The sequence below is a fragment of the Adiantum capillus-veneris genome, chromosome 9 (assembly GCF_014529385.1).
Source record: "Adiantum capillus-veneris isolate H3 chromosome 9, ASM1452938v2, whole genome shotgun sequence".
NCBI classification, from domain to species: domain Eukaryota; kingdom Viridiplantae; phylum Streptophyta; class Polypodiopsida; order Polypodiales; family Pteridaceae; genus Adiantum; species Adiantum capillus-veneris.
This window is the reverse complement of record NC_140939.1, coordinates 159,352,532-159,371,405: the sequence shown is the minus strand read 5'-3', so window position 1 is coordinate 159,371,405 and position 18,874 is coordinate 159,352,532. Positions and strand designations below refer to the sequence as shown.

The window sequence follows — 18,874 nt, the reverse complement described above, 5'->3', positions numbered from 1 at the left end:
ATCCACAGGGATTAAAAAATATGGGTTGGGCGAGGTTTGACCTCCTGACTTCCCTGTAAGAAGCGAATATCTTATTGTTACTGGTGTGTATGCGCTTTGTTAAGCAAGAGAACTGGTAGCATTATAGAGTGCTAGTCCAAACTCCAAACCACCAAAATGTGCACATAGCTTGTAGAGTTCACCCGAGTGCACATTAATTTCACATTTGAGATCAACGGTTGCGATCTTAACCGACTTGCTAAACCCCCTGCTACGAAAATTGGAATTGACCACTGTGGTTGACAAAGTCTGATGGCGAGTCCGATTCTACATAAGCGCGCGACACAGAGTTCATTGTTCGTAAGAGTTCTTATTCAGAGAGAGAGAGAGAAAGAGAGAGAGGGGCGACGTAGAGCTCACGATAGTTGCCGTAGAAGAGTCTTCATTGAGAGAGAGAGAGAGAGAGAGAGAGAGAGAGGGAGCGAGCGCAGGTTACAGGCTTGAGTGAGTGAGGGCGATGGATACCGTGTACATATCACATGGGTCTCCCACGTTAGCTCTAGATGACTGTCCTGCTCGCGATTTTCTGAGGCGCTGGCAAGAATTTCTGCCGGAGAAGCCGAAGGCCGTGCTAGCCATCTCTGCCCACTGGACCACCATGGAGCCCTCTGTTTCCACCACCGCCTCCAACTCCACCATCCATGACTTTTATGGCTTTCCTCCGGATCTCTACAAGGTATGCTCCCATTCTCATCTGGATCTGCAAACACCCCCCCCCCCCCCCCCCCCCTCTCAAGAAAAAGATCTCTCTCTCTCTCTCTCTCTCTCTCTCACACACACACACACACACACACACACACACACACACACACAGACAGAGAGAGAGAGAGAGAGAGAGAGAGAGAGAGAGAGAGAGAGATGCTTTCTTGCATAATACACAAGGTGGTTGCACTGAACAAGAAATTTATGAGGCCAAGGTGACTGCTGCAAACAAGCACATAGAAGACGAGCCCAGAGTGACGTCGCAAGCAGAGATGACAAGGCAATTCAGGATGATAAAAAAGACTCTTCCATCCACATCCAGATCTCGTTGACCTTTGATAGATGTCTAGATGCACTAAATTCATCAAACAAAATGTTGCATACATTTCATCTTTCTTTACATTGCTCTAACAATACACACATGAAAGAGCACATGTAATCATTCAATCTAGGAAATTTCCAATTCAATGTACATGTTTTTATAATTTCATTCTGTTAGACTATTAGTATCCATAAAATCTCAAAGAGAAATTAGTGACTTTATACAATGTAGGCAATTTGTGATAAAGGAGTGGAATGGCTCCCCTCGTGTAGCATGCACTGCACCAGATTCAACTTGCTGATTTGATGTGCACTTAAGGAATGTACACTAAGAAGAATGCAAAATTTGAAGAGAATCTCCGAAGTTCTCCTCTCCCATCCACTTTGCATCTAGAACCGAAAACTAGTGCCCCTGACCAAATTATGGGTGGACCTAGCTTACTCTTCTGTTCTTTTTCTTGTGCCTTGGGACCTGTTGGTTGTTGTCCGGGCTCCTTGTCCATCGACACTTTACTTTGAATCTTTGGAATTCTTTGATGAGCTATCAATTGATTCTGTTCTTTGGAATTGATTGGTGAACTATCAGCTGGTTCCCTTGGTTCTTTCCTTGGACATTCCCAAAAGACATGGCCTGCTCACCACTCTTTGAAGTACTTAGTACATTGCTCTTCTGTCAATTTGGGGTCATGAGCTCTTTTGCATGTTGCCATGTCAAATGCGCGAGCAGGAAGAAGCTTTGATACTAATGTTAGTCCCTCGTTGGATCCATCCTGCACACATGACATGACACAAGCCAAACTCACGCTTAAACGAGCATAGAGAGCGGACATTAGACTCACCTAGAGCCAATACGGGCTCACCCACGAGCCTAGGAACTTGCAGCTAACATAGTTACTCGGAACGGGAAATTGGAACGGGGAACGGGGAACAACAACATGTATAAAATGCCAGTTCGTGTTTCGGATACTCACGTTGAAAACACGGAACGGGGATCTGGAACGGGAAATTGGGATGGGAACGGGGAACGGGGACATGAAAATGGCCATTCCCTATAACTATGGCAGCTAACGGGCTAGCCTCTACCACAAAGACCGGTGTCCCATACCACCAAGCCCACATTGATACGGGGTAGAGCTGCCAAGGACCTAGAGTCCAGTGTGGTGATCACACAAGATGGTTCACAAACGCAGAGGGCCATGTTTACACTGGCCGGGCATAGCTCAAGCGCCGATCTTGACGTTTGGGACGTAATAGTGGTGCTGATGATGGTCAACAAGAGGCGACTATAAGAGGCTGGGTCTGGTTGAGCACAAGACGTCAAGGGCTGCCAAGGAGAGATCTCTAGGGAGTTGCAAGAACACTACAAAAAACACCAGGGATGCAGGGCACCATCCACAAAAAACGCTAGGGATTTTCTTTTGATTTCGTAAATGGAATGTACACACATGCTATACCTCAAGTGCAGACTCTACTGACTCGAATGGGGAATGTCGCCGCGGTAACTTTTCAAATTGAAGCACCTCTGGGCTGATTTGATGCACCTTTGCATCCGTCTCGATGTGTGGTTGCTTATGGCCACCAAGCGGTAGATCTTGGACCCATTTGCGCTCCCGATGTGAGAGGAATCAAGGGCTGAAAGCTGGCTACAAAAATGCAGCCGATCCGTCACGGAAAGCAGGGCTGAAAACGTAGATGGCGATGATGCTGATGATGGACAACAATGGGAGTACTCGATGCGGTGAGGGAATGGCCGAGAGGAGGCGCAATGGGCTGTCAATGTCACGTGCTCATCTAACCCTATGTGGACATGGACAAGCTACTTTATGACAAGGGTTCAATTCAGTTCAGTTAGCTCAGGAAGTGTTTTGGCACTTTTCTGAGTCCGTTCGCAAACCGTGCGTGTCCAGGTACTGAGAGTAGATACATATCCTCTGGATGCGCACAGCATGATCATCAGATTACCATTAGAACCTATCAGGAGCATTTTTATAGTGCACAGATCTGTTTTTCCGATTTTAGCCATTTTTCACTTATTATTAATAAGTGACTTTGTTTGGAAACTGGTAGGGCAAATTGACTCGGGCAATATATAAGAAAACCTAGCACTAGCACTTTCTGGCAAAAGAGGCAGCAGGAACCTTGTGTCCAACAGTGCACCTTCTCGGCAAGACCCCCCCCCGGCAATCAACCTAGCATTTTCAGCCAATAGAACCAGCGTTTTTCTCAAGTGCAGATCAGCTTAGCGTTGTATAACTTGCAGATCAACGTGGCGACAACAGCACTCAGCAGATCACCTAGCGTTTTTGCAGCAGTTCCCCAAATCAACCTAGCGCTTTGGATCAGCAGGACAGCCTAGCGTTTTGCAGATTCACCGCGACAGCTCCAGCGCATCGTCGTCATCAATATAGAGTCAGAATTCAACAGATAAAGATTTGCAGTTTTCAACCATTAGCGTTTTCAGATTTCAGCCCGTCTCGTCGTCGTCCTCATCGTCGACAAGTCCATTGCATTGTAGAGATTTGTGCAATCAATAGTAGACCGCTCTTGCCATAGAGAGTGGGGCCTTCAGAGGAGGGTTTGACAACATTTTGGTGTCGTATTCTTCTCTCTCTATCTCTCAGTCTCAGCACCTTCATTCACAGTGTTTGCCACTTTGTATGTAATCATTTGCACTCTCACTTAAGAAACGGAAGGCTCTCCCTTCCGTAAATAAAAGGAACCTTGAGCACAGTTCGGAGCACTCGTCGTGAGCAAAGTTAAACATTCACATCCGCTGCACCTTACAGCCGAAGTACCGAGCTACAATAGAGAGGTGTAAGGTGCGTCAGAAAGTGAATGTTGAACTTTGCTCAACATGAGTGCTCCGAATTGTGCTCAAGTGTAATAGACTTGGACACTCCAAGTCAAGAATCAACCGCGACAACACCAAATAACCACTTCAAAACAATTCACAGATCACAATAGATTTGCACTGGCCCGGCGGAGTTCCATGCCTAGAGATATTGGCCCCAAAGACTGGCGCCCCTTTCGGTATTTCTTTTTATATTAATCAGATCAAAGTACAAGAGAGTGGCTAGGGTTCACTCTCAGACTCTGTGTCCAGATGCTTTGAGAAGTGAGGCCCTCACCACTAATTTAAAGGTTACAAGGGATGCCCAAAAGCAGAGCCCCAAAAGCTTCAAATCAAAAGCAATTGCTCTCTCTCTCTCTCTCACAGAGAGTCAAAACTTGAAAGCAAAAGCATTCTCTGTCTCTTTCTCATTAAGTAGAGAAAAAGCGAAATTTGCGTCGCTCATCATTTTCAAAATTTTTTTAAAATTATTTTTTAGCCTCCGCGATTTTTGGAAATTAGGGTTTTTGGCAAAAATTAGGGTTTGCAAGAATTTTAGGGTTTTTGGGAGAAATTAGGGTTTTTGCTGTCCGGCACGTCATCACTTTGTGACATACCCCCCTCTTGAAAGCATTGTAATCGACCGCGACTACGCTTGCAAAACCGACAAAAGCCATAAACCGTCTTAGCAGACACTGACTGTTAGTACCTACGTACTAGGAACACACATCTAGCACATGTACAAAATCGACAGTCACATCACAGGACATCACCAGACATCATCGGACATCACATGACATTCAACATTCATTCGGATCTTAGACATCGGCAATGTAGCTAGCAATCACATCTAGGTCCAATCGGGACCTCATCGATGTCCGATTGACTAACCCCTATTGCAACCATGTCTATTTGAGATCAATCAGACCAAAATGCTGCAGTCATTTCGTCTATCAGTTCCTGCACTCAAAAGAAGTCAAGAACAAATCAATATCATTATCAGGAATTCCATTTCATAAAGTCATCCAGCAGAATACTGTCAGCTCTCAGTATCCTTGAAGCTCAAAGAGACATCAGTGACTTTAGTATCAAAATCGAGGCATTTGTTGACAAGGGAGCGGAGTGACTCCCCTCTTGTGCATCCCACTATACCAGATCTCCGGCCAAGCTGAATTCTGGGTTCTATTTGGAGTAGACTATGCTAAACCAAAAGCATCGAGGTAAAGTTTCACAATCCGAGGAGTATCTGCTAGGTCCTCCTCCTCCATCCACTTCGCATCAAATGCAGGAAAGTTCTTGAACTAAACCAAGAACCGCCTTCGGACTTTACCTTTCTTCGTATCGTTATGTGCCAAAATCTGTTCAGGAACAAGGATCTCCTCGTTTTCTTCCACTTCCGGTTGCTCATCATGCTCCCCATCATCAGGCACATCACCCTTAATAGGGTTCAAGAGACTCACATGCAATGCATTATGAATCCTCCAAGTATCTGGCAGTTTCAATCGGAAGGAGACATCATGTATCTTGTCAGTGATCTGGAAAGGTCCGTAGTATCGCATACTAAGCTTTGGAAAAAGCCTCTCCTTTCCCTTTTTCTTTTGTAGGCGTGCCTTCTCAAAAGTAAGAGCACCCAATCATCCTCCTTCAGTTTCAAGTCGCAACGATGGCGATCCGCTGCCTTTTTCTGTCGTTCTTGAGACTCCTGCAAAGTCTCGCGAACCTTGGCAAAAGCCGTATCCAAATCTTGCGAATATTCATCCGCTTCAAAAATCTAATCTTTCGTGCTCAGGAAGGATGGAACCTTCGCAGCACTTTCAACAATCTCACATGGCGTCTTCCCCGTCGAAGAGTGTATCGTGTTACTGTAGGCAAATTCCACCAAAGATAAGTTCTTTTCCCATTGAGTCTTCTGATCCGAGATACAAGACTTCAATAAATCTAAAATCACTGAATTGGCAATCTCAAATTGCCCGTCAGTCTGCAAGTGGAACGATGATGAGAACTGCAACTGCGTGCCAATGTTCTCCCAAATTGCCTTCCAAAACAAACTCATAAATCTGGGGTCTCTGTCGGAGACAATCGTCTCAGACGTGCCATGTAATCGGAAAATCATCGTGATCATTCTTAGTTCTCGGGAGATCAAAAATGAAATCCATTTCAATATTTTCTCAGGGGTGGGTGGGTATGGGTAAAGGCTGTAACAATCCCTGTGCCTTATGCCTGTCAAACTTGACCTTCTGGCATACTACGCACAACTCTTCCATGTCCTTTTTGAGTCACGGCCAAAAGAAGTATCTCTCTACCCCTTTCATGGTGGTAGCAATGCCGCAGTGACCCGTAAAAGGTGGACAGTGGCATTCACTCATAACCTTATCCCTCAACGGCTGTGTAACGCACAACATAGTCTTTCTCATCAAGTAGCCTTCCCGAAGGGAGTATCCCGCTACTGTCTCCCCATCCCGTATCCGTGTGAAAATATCTGCAAAATCTGTATCTGTGGCATACTGATCGACCATATCCTCGAAGCTCCTATGATGTATCGTGGAAATAGCCAGAACCAATGGTTTCCGAGACAAAGCATCTGCCACCACATTCTTTTGTCCCTGCACATGGACAATCTGGAAGTGGAACTGTGACAAGATGTTCGCCCACCGCATCTGCTTTTCCGAAAGCTGCTTTTGTGACAAGAAGTATCGCAAACTCTGATGGTCTGTAAAGACAGTAAAATCCGCTCCGAGTAGGTAATGCCGCCACTGAGTAAGAGCATGGAGAACCGCCAAAAGCTCTTTCTCATAGATCTGTGTTGTCATCTCCGGCCTAGAGAACAAACGGCTCTCGTAAGCTATGACATGGCCTTCTTGCATCAAGACCGCACCCAGACTGCGACCACAAGCATCACAATATACTTCAAATGACTTCTGCAAGTCCGGCAAAGTCAAAATAGGTCCCGTAGTCAATTTCTCTTTCAATGTCCGAAAGGCAGTCACCTCTGTGGGTCCCCACGAAAAAGGTACTCCTTTCTGTGTCAAGGTATGCAAAGGGGAAGCAACCTCTGCAAACTTTCGTATGAACCGCTTGTAGTACGAACACAGTCCCAAGAAGCTTCTAACTTCATGGACATTCCTCAAATCGGGCCAATCACGAATAGTCTCTATCTTGGCCGGGTCCATTTGCACTCCTGCTACCTTGTGTCCCAAAAAGTGTATCTCTGGTAGGAAAAATTCACTTTTCTTTGCATTAATCACTAATGTGTGATCTCGTAATGCCTGAAAGACTTGAAGCAGATGATCTCTGTGTTCTGCCTCGTTCTTGGAGAAAACAATGATGTCGTCAAAGAAAGTGCCAACAAATAGCCTGTACTCTCGAAAAATCCTGTCCATCATCCGGTTAAATGTCGCAGGAGCATTGGTTAAACCAAAAGGCATCACCAAAAACTCAAATAACCCAAAAGTCGTCCGAAAAGCTGTCTTGTAGACATCTCCTGGCGCTATCCTAATCTGATGATATCCACTCTTCAAGTCAATCCTGCTAAAGCACGAGGATCCCTGTAACCTGTTGAGTATATCATCGATCCTAGGAATCGGAAATCTGTTCTTGATGGTGATTTCGTTGAGAGTGCTATAATCGATGCACATTCTCCAAGATCCGTCTTTCTTCAAAACCAACAACACTGGAGAGCAATACGGTGAAGTACTAGGCTGGACAAGACCCTTTTCCAAGAGGTCTTTCACTTGGTTCATAATCTCTTCATTCTGTGCGCAGCTCACACGGTAGGGTGGCCGATTCGGTGGCGTGCTTCCGGGTATCAGATCAATGGTTTGATCTTCAGGCCCTCTGAAAAGCAATCGGCATGAGTGTGGAGAAAAATCTTGGCGTTCTTTTGATCAGGTCAAAACATATTCAACCTTTATCTAGCGCTCAGCTCTCTCCCAAAAGAATGAGTAAGAAACTGAAGTTCATCAAGTACAATCTCTAAGCCCTTCATTTATCAAAGTCGCTTTCTCGGCCCGGTAGTCAACCACGGCGTAGTTCTTGTGGTACCAAGGGATCCCGAGTAGAACATCACTCGCGTGCCCTGAACACCCCTGTCATTGCAAACAAAGTTTGCCAATGCTCGGTGTAATGGCAACATCCCATTTGGGTGCCAGTCGAACTATCTCCGCCTGTGGCGTTAGTCTGTTGGGCGTAATTTCCAAATCGAGCCGCCAATTCCAAGTGAAAAGAAGTCGGCCTTGGCTCCTTCAAAAGAGCTTCCCGATCCTTCACTTTGCCCCAAAAGCGGCAAAGTTTGTACTTTCATTCATTAGATTCGGTGCAGGTCCCACGCCATGTGGTACCAGTTCTGCTTTTCTATCTGCCTTTTCTGCCACATTCCTCAACTGCTCTCGAACTCTCAGACCTGTGGTCATCTTTATCATTCTGTTCTTTCTGTGCCTTTTTAGGGCACTTCGCGGAGATATGTCCATGTTCCCCGCATCCAAAGCACTTCCCCTCTCTGATGAAGCGAGCTCTCTCCTCAGGAGTAAGCTTGGGTCGTGCATCTTTTTTTCTCTGGGTTGCTCTTTTTCTCTCTACTTTCATTCCCAGAAGTCTGTTCGGCTCGTTGTGTCACGGCCTCATCTGTGGGGTAGGTCAGACTGCCAGAGTGAATGGCAAAGCCCCGCTTCGCATGACTCATCAACTCCTGAATAGAAGTTGACTTCTGTTCCAAGCAGTGATCTCGGATCTCTGTAGGTAGACCCAAGGTAAACCGCTCAATCTGTTCTCTGAACGAGATCTTCTTGAATGAAGAGGCGGGTAGAAAAGAGCTCCATAATCTTTCACAATAAGCATTGATTGTATCTTTCTTGGTCATCTGAAGATGGTTCCAAGTAGCTCGTACATCTCGTTCATATTCTTGCGTCAACCAAGAAGAAATAAAAAGCTTCTTAAATTTCAGCCATTTAACTGGCGCACTCTTGTTAAAAGAAGCGTGGACCACCAAGTACGAGCATTCCCCTTAAGGTAAGAGGTAGCTCTCCGAATCTTGGAGTGCTCTGAATAGTGTCCTCCCACGAAAGCGATGTCAAACTGCTGTATAAAAGACAAAGCCTTCGAAGCATCTGAGTATCCTGAAAAGTATCAAACTTGATCGAGTGGCCACCTTCCTTAAACTCTCGGACTTTCTTGCTTTCATAAGTCATACTGGTTGGCTTTGTAAAAATTCTTCTTGTTCGCATAAAAGTTTCCATGATCAGAATCTGAGCTGTCTGTAGACGAGTCCTCAGTAGAACTGTCAGTCTCTGGGCGAGATGTAGCCTTCTTTGCCTTTTTCTTGCCCTTTCCGAAGCTTTGTATCTTGCTTCGCTTTTTACCTTTTCTGTCTTCTTCGCTCGAATCCGAGGAGCTAGAAGAACTATCAGAAGAAGAAGAAGAAGAACTGGGCACTCCTTCAAATCGAACATGCTTCTTCTGTTTCTTTGCCTTGTCAAATGTCGATCGACGACCCAAATATCCCGGGAAGTCAGTGCCTTTCTTCTGCTTTTTGCCATGCTTTTTGCCTTTCTTTTGCACGTCGAAAAGCTGAGCAATCCGTGCATCAACCACGTTCTCCAGTTCCTTCTCCGTATATTTCTTGGAGGCAGAAGGTTTCTTAAGAGCGGGTTTCGGGAGTGGTGTTGTGGTTCTCTGCCACTCCATCTGTACCTCTTCCAAAGAGGTTTGGTTCATATATTTTTCCATCTTCGGGTCCTTGGCAAAATTGAGCATCATCTTTGTTGCGTTGCCAATCAATTGACGACGCTCCATCTCTCTTTGCTCCGCCTGAGTAGGCCGAGGCGGGCCATACTCTCCGTCTGAATCTTCGTTGTGATCCCAACCCGCATCTCTAGATGCAGAGGGAGTCGATTGATCATTGTCTGAAGCCATAGGTGCCGCGGAAAAAAATTTTGGGGATCGGATTTCCCGTAGAAGAGAAATCGGTTGTGCTCTGATACCACTGTAACAGACTTGGACACTCCAAGTCAAGAATCAACCACGACAACACCAAATAACCACTTCAAAACAATTCACAGATCACAATAGATTTGCACTGGCCCGGCGGAGTTCCGTGCCTAGAGATATTGGCCCCAAAGACTAGCGCCCCTTTCGGTATTTCTTTTTATATTAATCAGATCAAAGTCCAAGAGAGTGGCTAGGGTTTCACTCTCAGACTCTGCGTCGAGATGCTCTGAGAAGTGAGGCCCTCAGCACTAATTTAAAGGTTACAAGGGATGCCCAAAAGCAGAGCCCCAAAAGCTTCAAATCAAAAGCAATTGCTCTCTCTCTCTCTCTCTCACAGAGAGTCAAAACTTGAAAGCAAAAGCATTCTCTCTCTCTCTCTTTCTCATTAAGTAGAGAAAAAGCGAAATTTGTGTCGTTGATCATTTTCAAATATTTTTTTTTTATAGCCTCCGCGATTTCCAGAAATTAGGGTTTCTGGCAGAAATTAGGGTTTGCAGGAATTTTAGGGTTTTTGGCAGAAATTAGGGTTTCTGCTGTCCGCCACGTCATCACTTTGTGACATCAAGGTTCCTTTTACTTGTGAAAGGGAGAGCCTTCTGTTCCTTTAGTGAGAGAGTGCAATGGACACAAACATAGTGGTGAACACTGTGAATGAAGGTGCTGAGACTGAGAGATAGAGAGAGCAGAATACGACATCAAAATGTTGTCAAAACCCTCCTCCGAAGGCCCCACTCTCTATGGCGAGAGCGGTCTATTTATGATTGCACAAATCTCTACAATGCTTGGACTTGCCGACGATGTTAACGACAATGAGGACGACGACGAGACGGACTGAAACCTGAAATCTGCAAATCTTTATCCGCTGAATTCTGACTCTATTTCCGTGACAATGTTGATGACGACGATGCAACGATGATGCGCTGAAAACGCAGATGCTGAAATCTGCATTTTCCGGCTGAAACTATGAACGACGCTGGATCGGACTGTGCGGCGAGGATCTGCTGCGGGAAGGCGAGATCTGCGAGGTTCGGGGCTTCTACTGCGGGTATTGACTGCTCAAAACTGAAAACGCTGATGCTAACTAAGGTCTTGTCGCGAAGGTCTGCAAAAACGCTGATGGTCTCAGGTTGATGCAAAAACGCTAGGACTGAAACTGCTATCTGCTATGGAATTTGCTATCGCTAGGGAATCTGTTGTCTTCTGTTGTTGCCGGGGTTGATTTGTTGTGCAAAACGCCAGGGCTGATCTGTCTTGCAAAAAACGCTAGCTTCTCAGATGGGCTGAAAACGCTAGGTCAGTTGCGGGGGTTGGTCTTGCTGAGAAGTTGCCTGTTGAGCAAGTGCTCCTGTTGCCTCTTCTGCCAGAAAGTGCTAGCGCTAGGTTTCTATATATACAAACTTAGCAAAATTGCCCTACCTAGTTTCCAACAAAAGTCACTTAAAAATAATAAGTGAAAAATGTTAAAAATAGGGAAAATAGGTCTATGTACTATAAAAATGCTCCTGATGGGTTCTGATGGAAATTTGATGATCATGCTGTGTGCAACCAGAGGATATGCATCTAATCTAAGTGTCTGGACATGCACGGTCTGCGAACAGACTCACAAAAGTGCCAGATCACTTCCTACTCTAGACTGACTTGACTGAACTGAACCCTGGTCATGCTGTAGCTTGTCCACAGACACATAAGGTTGGATGTGTCACGTGACATCCCCTCCTTTTCAAAGTGAGGTACTGGTACCGAACTGTATGGCGTCGAGGGAGATCGCCAACAGTGTCTGGAATCTTGGAAAGGACTCTTCGCCGGCCCACTCTGATGCGTGGGTCGTGCGATACTTGAACTTCATAAAGGTTTGCAACGCTTGCTTCTTTGGGCCGTGTCGAAGGCGAGACAAAGTCATCTGTCGCTCCTTCAATGCTTCATCTTTGTCCATAGTCATGCGTCTACCTTCTTTAATTATCTCTGAGGATGAAAATTCCTGAAACCACTTCCAACACAAAAACATGAACATACCCATTCCACGTAAAGTGACTGGAAAAATTATAGCCTTTCGAAAAGATTGTGCATGCAATGTAGATGAACAAAGAGACGGAGTGCCAAACCGTTCATCAAACACACGCAAACAATGGGGTTGAATCTGGACATTCTGACCTAAATCAATCAACTGTGGCAAATCACAATGGAAATGCCGATGCTTGATGCTCAATCCTTCTTGTGCTCTTTCTACGACTATGTCATGCCAAGGAAGAGACATGGAATGTGACTTCCTTGAACGCATACTTTTCATGAGAAATCCGCATACGTCCGTGCTCATTGTACAATATGGCATGCCTATGAAAAGGGATCACATAAAGATGCTGACTAAAATATAGGAAACGATCACGAATGAAACACTCGAACAATGTGTGTTGACTAATGATGCGAACACCTAGTACTTCTTGTGGGGGTTCTTTGGACCTAGGCTCGAGAGCCAAGATCGGTTCTTCGTGATTGATCGAATCTGCAAGGAGGTTAGCTTCACTAGAGAAAGTATCAACTAATACATCATCCTTGTGAACAATCACATCATCTTCATGCAAATCATCATGCTTGTGAGAAATCACATCTTGGTCATCATGCATGGTCATCATGCAGATCATCATCATGCAAATCATGTGTGTCATGCTTGGGAGAAGAAGAGACAGAGAGAGTCTTCTTTTCTCGAATCTCTTGCATCAGTGCTTACACTAGAGAAAAGAGTCGCAACATCTCTTTCATGTGTCGTTCATTGCTTGTCTTGCTTTGTTTGCGCGATCAAATTCTGCTCGTCCTTCTTTGTTCTCGCAATCAAATTTTGCTTCTCTTTCGTCACGCTCACGCGCTATGGCTGCCATTCTTTCTTCGTACCTACGATCAATTTCTGCTCTTCTTGCTTTGCGTTCTAACTCCCTGTCCATCATCATCTTGTCGAAAGCTGCCATAGGATCTGGTGCAATCTTTGGCGTAGATGGGGAAGGGTCGGAAAAACCTCCTGGTAAGGAAAACTCTTCTTCGCCACTCCCATGCTCACTGCCTCCAAGCGAAGTATCCATTCCGCTTCGAGTGATGACCATCCACTGAAGTCTTGGGTTCTTAAGTTTATGAGGAACTTGGGTTCTTGTGGGTCTTGGTTCTTGAGGGTCTTGAGGTTCTCGAGGTTCTGAAGTCTTGAGGTTCTTCTTTAGCTTGCAATCTGTGTTAGAGAAGGATCTTCTCTTCACCCGAGTTCTTCTCTTTTCCGCAGGCGCACCCCTTGGCGGCCTTGCGCTCACACCAAGGTTGCTTTTTCCCACCTCACGTCGATTGGCCGGCCGCTAAGTGCAGAGTCCGCTCTCAATGAGTGAAAAGAGGCACAAGGGGAGGTTGGACAAGCCCTTCTTTCTTGGGTTTCTTGTCACTCTTCAAAAACACGATTAGGAATCGACACGCCCAAGTGGACTAGGGTTTCGTGCGACCGCGACAAGATGAAAATAATTTCTGTGGTTCTTTCCTTGAGTGATACAGAATAGTGCCAAAGCTCTGATACCAATGTAAGGTGCAGCGGAAAGTGAATGTTAAACTTTGCTTGACATGAGTGCTCCGAACTGTGCTCAAGGTTCCTTTTACTTATGGAAGGGAGAGCCTTCCGTTCCTTTCGTGAGAGAGTGCAATGGACACAAACAAAGTGGTGAACACTGTGAATGAAGGTGTTGAGATTGAGAGATAGAGACAGAAGAATACGACATCAGAATGTTGTCAAAACCCTCCTCTGAAGGTCCCATTCTTTATGGCGAGAGCGGTCTACTTATGATTGCACAAATCTCTATAATGCTTGGACTTGCCGACGATGTCGACGACGACGAGATGGGCTGAAATCTGAAACTACTAATGGTTGAAATCTGCAAATCTTTATTTGCTGAATTCTGACTCTATGTCGGTGACGATGTCGATGACGATGATGCAACGACGACACGCTAAAAACGCAGATGTTGAAACCTACGTTTTCCGGGTTGAAACTGTGAAGGACATTGGATCGGACCGTGCGGCGAGGATCTATTGCGGGAAGGCGAGGTTCGGGGGTTCTATTTCGGGTACTGATTGCTGAAAACTGAAAACGCTGATGCTAATTAAGGTCCTATCGCGAAGATCTACAAAAACGTTGATGGTCTCAGGTTGATGCAAAAACGCTAGGGCTGAAACTGCTATCTGCTATGGAATCTGCTATCGCTAGGGAATCTGCTGTCTTCTGTTGTCGCCGGGGCTGATTTGCTGTGCAAAACGCCAAGGCTGATTTGTCTTGCAAAAAACGCTAGCTTCTTAGATGGGCTGAAAACGCTAGGTCAGTTGGTTGCAGGGGTTGGTCTTGCTGAGAAGTTTCCTGTTGAGCAAGTGCTCCTGCTGCCTCTTCTGCCAGAAAGTGCTATCGCTAGGTTTCTATATATATATATATACAAACTTAGCAAAATTGCCCTACCTAGTTTCCACCAAAAGTCACTTAAAAATGTCAGAAATAGGGAAAATAGATCTATGCACTTTAAAAATGCTCCTGATGGGTTCTGATGCAAATATGATGATCATGCTGTGTGCAACCAGAGGATATGCATCTAATTTAAGTGTTTGGACGTGCACGGGCTGCGAACAGACTCACAAAAGTGCCAGATCACTTCCTATTCTAGACTAACTTGATTGAATTGAACGTTTGTCATGCTGTAGCTTGTCCACGGACGCATAGGGTTGGATGTGTTACATGACAAGAGGCTAGCGTTAGTAGATCCGGGTCGCGTCCGGCGAGCGGGAGGGGCGAAAACTGAAAATGTTGGCTGATCTATTGCCAATGGTAGCGCTAGGCTAATCAATCTGTTGTCTGGGAGCCAAAACGTTGGGCAGATGCAAAACGCTACGGTAGCTCTCTGCTAGTGTTAGCTCATTTGATCCAAAACGTTGGCTCTACTGCTGACTTTATAGGACAAGAAACTGGTTATAAACTTTTTAAGACATAGATAGGGCAAGTTTGGAAGACAAAGTTATAAAAATAGATCATTTTAATGATTTATCAATAAACTTGACTTCGGCAAAGTTTTTGGGTGAAACTATCACACATTTGCCCACTCGGGAATCCGATTGATACGGGAAATGGCTCGTTGGATTCCTCTAACCTAGAACTACATGCACGTCATGCCAGATGCACACCATAGTGTAACAACATTTGTCAAAACTCTTGTACAATCCATTTATGCAAGAGGGTTCCAAAATTGGAAAACCTGATCCAATGGACTCGTCCGGACATGCAAGTCTTGCGAACAGGCTCACAAAATTATTGGTACTAATCCTCCTAGGATTCCAAACACTCCTATTTAGGGATAGGTGGAAAATTGGTTCTGAAAGTCGATGAAGCATGTTCACGTGGCACATAGAACCATGTGCATGTGACACTTGGATGCTTGAGGCTTTGGCTCCTTTTTATCACCCCAAGAACTCCACCTATAGTGTCTTAGAATGGTTAAAAAAACAATCTATGACTGTCTAAAGAAATGCTGTTGGTTATTGGGAAGTCTTCTTGCATCCTTTATGCTGCCGAAATGCCCGGCTGTCCTGGTGCACGATTTGGCGTCTTAAGTGGCCATCCTCCCGCACCTTGTTACTAAGCTACTTTGATATTTGAACTTTTTCATTTAGGTGCTGATTGCTGTGAAAATTTCCTGATTGAATTCTACTTTCAAGCTTATTCAAGGTTCCTGCAAAACCTGCATTTTTTTGGCCCTTTCTCATGATGGGAGCATGATTTTCTGCTCAACTGAATTTCAGTGACCCTGTTGGCATGCCAGTGTAGTGCTCTCCAATGCACTAAGGGTGAACAAGTACATCTGCTACAAAATGAGATTTTGAGATGCATAAGAGAACTATGTTTTGATTTCTTTCATTTAGAGTTTATCCTTCTCTTTTTCTTAATTACAACTGTACATTTCCAATGGCTAACGAGGTAGGTTCCTCATGTCATTGTTACTGACTGAAGATGTCTTGGTAATTGGTTTTCAGCTAAAATACAATGCACCGGGTGCACCAGGCCTTGCGAAGCGCGTCAAGCATCTGCTGCATGGGGCGGGATTCCATTGGGTTGAGGAAGATTCGAGTAGAGGTTTGGACCATGGGGCATGGGTACCGCTTCTCCTCATGTACCCGGAGGTAGAGATACCTGTCTGTCAGCTCTCTGTTCAACCTTACAGAGATGCCCAGCATCATTATGAGCTTGGAAGGGCTTTGGCACCCCTCAGAAATGAAGGTGTTCTTATTATGGCATCTGGGAGTGCTACTCACAACCTGCGCACTTTGAAGCTCGACTCGAGCTTGCCTCCATCATGGGCGACAGCTTTTGACGACTGGCTCAATGAGTGTTTGGTAACTGGCAGGTATGTTGTGATTTTGAGCTCTTCGGAATACATACTCGTGGTCATGATTTAGGTCTGTTTGTGTCACTCGTGTCAATGAAGATCAATGATGCTAGTGCGCTTGTTGTGTGCATGTTATGCTTCATGTGAATAGAGAAAATTGCTGGCTTGAATGAAGATCATTGTGTGGGTGAGTGTATGGTTGTAGCTTGCGCGGAGGGTTGTGCGTGTGCAAGATTTTGATGAGTGTTTTTTGGACAGATTTGATGATGTGATCCACTATGAGACAAAGGCACCTCATGCCAAGAAAGCACATCCATCACCTGAGCATTTCCTACCTTTGCTAGTTGCGCTGGGTGCAGCTGGAGATGGTGCAAAGGCAAGAAGACTTCATACAAGCTGGGCTGTGTCCACACTTTCTATGGCTTCCTTTGCCTTCACACCCTGAGCTTCAAGAAGCTTGAGCCTTGTTTATTGGCATGCACACCCTTCCAGCTATCTTATTTAACCAAGAAGAATGTAAAATAGCTTCTGTAAGCCTTAATTTACATGATTTCTATATTATCTCTACATAAATAGCACACAAAGTGATGATCCTTTTGTTATGGACAGTTAAAAAGAAAAGCACAACCAACCACCCCCCCCCCCCCCCCCCCCCCCCCCACCACCAAAAAAAAAAAGAAAAGATAAACGAGGATTTTAGTACTGTGAAGTATATTTTTTCTATAAATTATTAAGTGAAGAATTCATGGAGTAATTCCGATGCAACTTTGCACTTGATGTTGCTTGGTATCCTAGACACATGGTTTGCATGTATGATTCTTGTACATCTCTCTCTCTCTCTCTCTCTCTCTCTCCTTCTTGCTATGAAACTTTCACTCACTAATTACCTATATCAATAGTCCTAAATATATAAAGAACTCGTTAAGAAATCAAGGATAATTTTCAAACAATCTCTAAATAGTGAGCGCATAACTCACAGGCTCTCTCTTGCAGGCATGCTGTGGTCCCTCTCTCTCTCTCTCTCTCTCTCTCTCTCTCTCACACACACACACACACACACACACACACACACACACAACCAGTAATTTGCTGTCCAAGCTGAGCTCTCTCTCCTCGTCGGCTAGATCTTTAAGGTCTCTTCGGATAGTTTCCTACGACGTTAAAACTCTCTTCTTCTTCTTCCTCTCTCTCTCTCTCTCTCTCTCTCTCTCTCTAGTTGGCCTTGACTTGCCCTCCTATATGTTTTTTCTCTTCTCCTCCCATCTCCATAGAGCTATGGAGAACCAGACAACAATATTTCCATTAGCTCCAATGTTGGATATGCAGACGACTTGTTCAATGTTGGTCAGTAAATTGCCAATGTTAACTTATAATGCAGGTATATATGACATTTAAGTGATTTCAGGTAATTAATGCTTTATCAAGAGAAACTTGCAGAAGGGAGCCATTATAGGTGATGAATCACAACTTCCAAGATCCATCTCTTTTTGCGATCAGGAAATACGAGAGAGAAAGAGAGAGGAAACAGATGCAGGATGAGCAAGGACATCATGCCCTCAATGATGAGGAGAAAAAGAAAATCTCCTCCAAAATTGTGATAGCTTTCAAGAGGAGGGGTGAAGGTTTTGAGACAATTAAAACGAGAAATCTTGAATCTAGTTGCTTAACATCCTCTTGTTCAGGCAATCCAAGAACATTCCTTAGTGGAGGAGGCTGTTGTACAGAGCTCAATCGTCTGCAATGTCCGCAACACATTGGCTACTTTCAAGCAGCGAGGTTCTAATGAGGAGTTATTTTTTAGGAATGTAGCGTAACGTATGATGTTGAATTCAAATGATAACATGCCTATGCAAAAATCTCAAAGGTCCTTAAAGTCGGCCGTCGCTCCTTGCAATCAAGAATGAAGCCTGTTATTAATGATGGATTGTTTTCATTGGATGCATGTCACAAGCAACACGGTCATAGCCCTATCATGAACGAAATCAAGGAATTGGTCCACACATTTTGGAGAGAGGAGACTCGCGTATCCCCCAACAAGAAGGATGTTTGTCGAAAGAGAATGGGGAGGAAAAGCTACATAACACACAATGGTATCCACTATGTGCATGCTGGTCAGCATACTGTGTGAGCAGGTCAGCACACAGTCTATACTAGTTAGTATATACCTATTATGCTTGTTAGCATACTAGTTAGCACCCTGAGGATGCTTGTTAACACACTGTGTATGATAGAACTTTACCATATCAAGTATTCCACTTAGCATACTCACCATGCTGATTTAACATACCTAGCATGCTAGTAAGCACATGGTGTCTGCTAACAATTAACGCATAGTGTATGCTGCTTAGCATACTTACCATACCTCACATGCTAATTAACATACCTAGTTAGCATACTCAATATGCTAGTTAGCATACCTAGCATGCTAGTACGTACATGGTGTCTGCTAGCAATTAACACAGTGTATGCTGCTTAGCATACTTACCATGCTAATTAACATACCTACTTAACACACATGCTATTCAATTTAGCATGCTAGCTGGCAATGAGTATGCTATTTAGCATACATAGTATGCTAGTTAGCACACCTAGTATGCTAGTGAGCATACCCAGT

General features: G+C 44.7%; 1 protein-coding gene across 1 annotated transcript; it reads left to right on the top strand.

Moving 5' to 3' along the window:
- Positions 1-349: 349 nt before the first annotated feature.
- On the top strand, positions 350-16,838 carry LOC147451468 (extradiol ring-cleavage dioxygenase-like). Its single transcript, XM_086520363.1, has 3 exons — positions 350-715; positions 15,908-16,278; positions 16,519-16,838. Exons 1-3 carry the CDS (start codon positions 497-499, stop codon positions 16,703-16,705), a joined length of 777 nt encoding a protein of 258 aa, XP_086376489.1. The 5' UTR covers positions 350-496; the 3' UTR covers positions 16,706-16,838.
- Positions 16,839-18,874: the final 2,036 nt, after the last annotated feature.